At 34.6% G+C, this 4957-nt stretch overlaps 1 protein-coding gene across 1 annotated transcript in view; it reads left to right on the top strand.

Moving 5' to 3' along the window:
• LOC107618063 (factor of DNA methylation 1) overlaps positions 1210-4957 on the top strand; it is a gene marked incomplete in the record, with an annotated part of 4880 nt that continues 1132 nt past the window's right edge. Inside the window, 6 exon segments of the mRNA XM_016319996.2 lie at positions 1210-2092; positions 2305-2486; positions 3353-3442; positions 3896-4183; positions 4461-4685; positions 4920-4953. Of these exon segments, the coding sequence (XP_016175482.1) occupies positions 1210-2092; positions 2305-2486; positions 3353-3442; positions 3896-4183; positions 4461-4685; positions 4920-4953 (1702 nt within the window).

Raw genomic sequence — 4957 nt, 5'->3', positions numbered from 1 at the left:
GTGTAAATAGAATATCTTGGTATCCAAAATCTGTTCAGTTAGCTTAGCTCAATGTCTGTGAAATTTTAACTAGACTAAAAAATATTTAATTATAGTTTTGATCATTACTAAGATTTCTAAGAATATTCTCTTGCATAAAGTATAAAATTTTATTCACATCTAAAAGAATATGTATTTGATATTGGTAATAAAAATTAAATATAAAGTTATTAGTACATTCCTTGATTATTATGTTTTTAATCAAAACAATTTTCTTTTTATTAATATTGGAATTATTTTAGAAATTTAAAATCTAGTTACATAAATTTTTATAATAAAATAAATGTATCCAATTCTTTTAGATATTAAAAATAATTTCCTACCATATCTAAAACTAAACAAACACTGAAACAAGTTATAATATCGAAGAATGCAAATTTAGAAAAGTCCAAAGGTCATATCAATATTCAAAAAAAGTTTACAGGAAGATGATTTCACATATTTCAAGAATAAAGGGGTTTAAAATGCATATGAAGTAACTTCAGGGGTATGGGATGCAATTAAGAGAAAGTGTTCACGAGTCACTCTACTATACAGTACACTACACTAGCCACTAGGGTTTCACTCACTCTTCAATTTCTTCTCTCATTTTCAAGTCAAATCATTTCGTAATTCGTATCCTCTCACTCTTCTCTTCTCGTTGATCTTCACGTTAACGCCGGTGGTGGTGGTGGCGGTGGCGGTGGTTGTAGTCTTCTTCCACATCGCTAGCTGTCAACAGTGACTGAGTGGTTAGTTCCAATTTGTCTTTTTCTCTTTTCTCAATTTTGGTTTTCTTCTTAATTTGTTTCCACACTCTCAATTTCCGTGATTCTATTCGTGCATGCATGTGCTATTATCACTGAGAAATTGATGTATCATATCTTCATATGCTATGCGTTGACGTAATTTATATATATAATTATGTATTAATTTTACAATGCGGGAAACTCAATTTGTGACATTATGCTTGTGCATTTGCGATGCGAAATTTTGTTTCAGTAGAACTCTATGTTTTTATGTTTACATTGTTGTACAGTTGTTCCTGTTAGCAACATTTTGAATGAGAAATTATTCTTATGTTGGTTTATACAAATTTTTTTCCTTCCTTATTTTGATGATTTCTGGAGGAAATTTTACTTGAAGTTTATGTCCTGAACTAAATGTTGTGTAAAATGATGCACAGCTCCAATGGACTACAGCTCTGAGGATGAATCGGATATTAGTGAGTCTGAGATTGACGACTATTCAGAGAAACCATATGAACAGATAAGGAGTGGAAAGTACAAGGTTAAAGCCTTAAATGGGACTCTTAGATGTCCTTTCTGTGCTGGGAAGAAGAAACAAGAGTATAAATACAAGGAATTGTACCAACACGCGTCAGGCGTGGCTAAGGGTTCTGCTAACAGAAGTGCGAAACAGAAGGCGAACCACCTTGCTCTGTGGAAGTACATGGACAATGAGCTAGCCAGCGAGGCAGACGAAGTCCAGCGTCCGCCTGCACCTCAAGCTGTCAATCAACCTCCGCAGCAAGATGAGTTGTATGTTTGGCCCTGGACGGGTATTCTTGTTAACATAAAGAGTAAAGCACAGGATTCTGGATATTGGTTGAAGGAATTTGCAAAATACAGACCATTAAATGTTAAAATATTCTTGAATGAAGGTGATACGGTTTCTCAAGCTGTAGTGGACTTCAATAATGACTGGAACGGTTTCATGAATGCAAGTGCATTTGAGAAATCATTTGAAACTGCACGTCGTGGTAAAAAGGATTGGAGTTCAAACAAGTTGCAAGCAGACACAAACATTTATGGATGGGTAGCACGGGAAGATGATTATGGTTGTGAAGGACTGATAGGGGATTACCTACGCAATAAAGGAAGGTTGAGGACAGTTTCAGATATTGTTCAAGAAGCATCTGAAAGCAGAAATAGTATTGTGGCAAACCTGGCCAATGAGCTTGATATTACAAATGAAAACATCAACAAAATGGTATACAAATTCAATGAGAAGAATTTGTCCTTGAGCAGGATGCTTGTGGAGAAAGACCAACTTCACAATGCTTTTGTTGAAGGTGTTACTACATTCTATCTGTAGCATCTAATTAATTCTTTCCTGTTTGCACGTTAATTAATGTGTTTGGCACGTGGTCTCATTATTATTATTATTATTATTATTATTATTATTATTATTATTATGCGGAATACATCGGTGTATGTTAATGAACACAAAAACAAAAACTGCATTGAAGGTTAATATTACAAAATTGTCCAATTTCTTTGATAGAATCAAGGAAAATGCAACGTCTTGCCCGTATTGAGGTAAGGAGGATATTGGAAGAACAAGAAAAGTTGAGCAGTGAGTTGGAGGCAAAAAAACGAAAGCTAGATTCCTGGAGCAGAGATCTAAACAAACGTGAGGTACTGACTGATCAAGAGAGGCAGAAACTCGAAGAGGAAAAGAAGAAGGTACTATATATGACTTTTTTAGGCTATTAGTTGTTTGGGGCAAAGCTTGTTCTTGTTGGTTGGATCTTCCTCAATTATCGATAATTATCCTTGCAAAAGTTCATTGTTTGTTTTTTTCTTTGATCTCTTACTAATATTATTGGTTTCTATTGATTTGGGTTGAGTATTTTATTTGGTAATGAACCTTATTCATGTGATTGTGGTCCTCCACCATTTGTGTTTGGACCTTAAGCAGAGATTGCCAAATTGGCAGCTTTTGTTCAGAGTCTGTAATATCTCTGTTTTGGCTGACTATATGAAAAGAGAGAGTCTTTGATTTTGATTTCCTTTAGTATTTGAGTTGAGTTGAGGAGGCACCCCAGTGACCAAGTTCATAAAACTAGAATTTCCTTGGATTCTAGTCAGGAATAAAAATAGTTGGATCGATCCATAGTGAAGATACTAATTGAGTAATTGTAACACAACTATCAAGCTCCAGTATTTCTTTAAAAATATGTTTTTAGTCTGTCCTACTTTGACCTTTAGGTAGGTCTGATCATCTTGGGCTAGATGCTGATCCAGTAATATCAGTCTAAGGATCAGCTGGTCCAGTGAGCTGGCACCATTTGCTTAGTTCGAGTTTAGTAAAAAGCATTGGTATATTCATATTCATTTGTTACATGAAGTATTAAACATTGATGAGAGTACAGCCAAATATTAATGTTTTCAAACAGGATTGTTCTCCTTCTGTAAACAATTCCCATAAGATGCATGATCTGATGTCTCAATTTCTGTTGTTTTCATCCTCTTTGTGCCATTTTACTCCAAAGCACCAGCATTTATAATGTCTGTTACAGGATTCTAATGTTATCTCTTTGTCCTTCTAGAAAGATTTGAGGAATGAATCACTTATGATGGCATCAAAGGAGCAGAAGATAGCTGATGAGAAAGTTTACACACTTGTTGAGGAGCAAAAGGTTTCCTTCTTTATTGTGCCTTGGTTATGAAAAGATGAAAGACATTGTTGCATATTTTGTTAATTGCTGAGTATTTTATTCTACTAAGGTCCAGTTTAGGTAAACAACTTAATTAAGCTCCTTTTGACAAAATAGCTTAAACAACAAATGGCTACATTAAAAGTAGCTTATAAATAAGTTATTTTGTGTTTGGGTTTTTAACTCTAAAAGTGCATATTTTATAGAAATGTGATCAAAAGTAATAGTATTATGAGAGAAGTCATTTTTTTTAACTTCTCTATAAGCTCCTAAATAGCTTCTTAGAAAATAGCAATTTAGTTTTGAAAATTGCACCAGACATTAATATTACTATTTTTTATAAGTCAAAAGCTCAAAAAAGTTACTTTTGAAGCTTCCCAAACGGACCCTAAATTGTGAATGCCCTTTTGCTGATGCGGTTCTCAAATTTTCCAGAGAGAGAAAGAGGAGGCATTGAATAAGATACTTCTGTTGAAAAAACAACTAGATGCCAAACAGAAGTTGGAAATGGATATTGAAGAGTTAAAAGGGAAGTTGCAGGTCATGAGGCATCTTGGAGATGCAGATGATGCAGCAATTCAGAAAAAGATGAAGGAAATGAGTGATGAATTGCAAGAGAAAGTAGAAAATTTGGACAGTATGGAGTCCATGAACCAAACACTCATTATCAAGGAGCGCCAGAGCAATGATGAGCTGCAACAAGCTCGTAAAGCATTGATAAATGTATGATCTTATCTACTTACCCTCTAGCAATATTTTGCCCATCTAGAAATTTACTTGCAACATGATTTATACATTTAGTGCTTTTTCTTAAAGCTGACTAACTCTTCAGGGATTCTTGAAGATAACCAAGTATCTACTACTATGCTTGCATCTAGTCATGATAAGCTATTTGCAAGAAGTTTTTCTTCCCCTTTCTGTTTGAAATCTCTTTAGATATTCTGTTAATGTGACCTGGGTAGATTGTGGAGACTAAGGTTTTTTCTGTCTTTTATTTTAGGGGTTAGAAGATATTCTGAATTCTTCTTCACGAACTAATATTGGGATCAAGAAAATGGGAGAACTTGATGAGAAGCCTTTTCTCAATGTCTTCATGAAACAAAAAAGTCTTCGTGAAGAAGAAGCTCAGACAAAGGGTTTGGAGCTTTGCTCTTTTTGGCAGGAGAACTTGAAGGATTCGAACTGGCATCCATTCAAAGTGGTCACGGTTGATGATAATCCACAGGCATGTCCTCAAGTCCTCAAAATATACTATCAAGACATGCTTTGTGTGTTCATATCATATTCATGAAATTCAATTGGATGGGCCAATTGAGAGGGTTATTTCTATATGTTGCTTTCTTGTCAGTGTCATATTCATCAAGTTATGGACATGGCATGCCATTTGTAAATGTCCTGTATTGTAGTGTCAGCATCTTTCTAGCCCATGTACATACCAAATGATGTTGTATTGATACAGGAAATTCTGAATGAGGATGATGAGAAGTTAAAAAGTTT

Source organism: Arachis ipaensis, chromosome B09 (assembly GCF_000816755.2).
Source record: "Arachis ipaensis cultivar K30076 chromosome B09, Araip1.1, whole genome shotgun sequence".
Taxonomy (NCBI): Eukaryota; Viridiplantae; Streptophyta; class Magnoliopsida; order Fabales; family Fabaceae; genus Arachis; species Arachis ipaensis.
The sequence above is the reverse complement of the archived record's forward strand: the minus strand, read 5'-3'. Positions and strand labels throughout refer to the sequence as shown.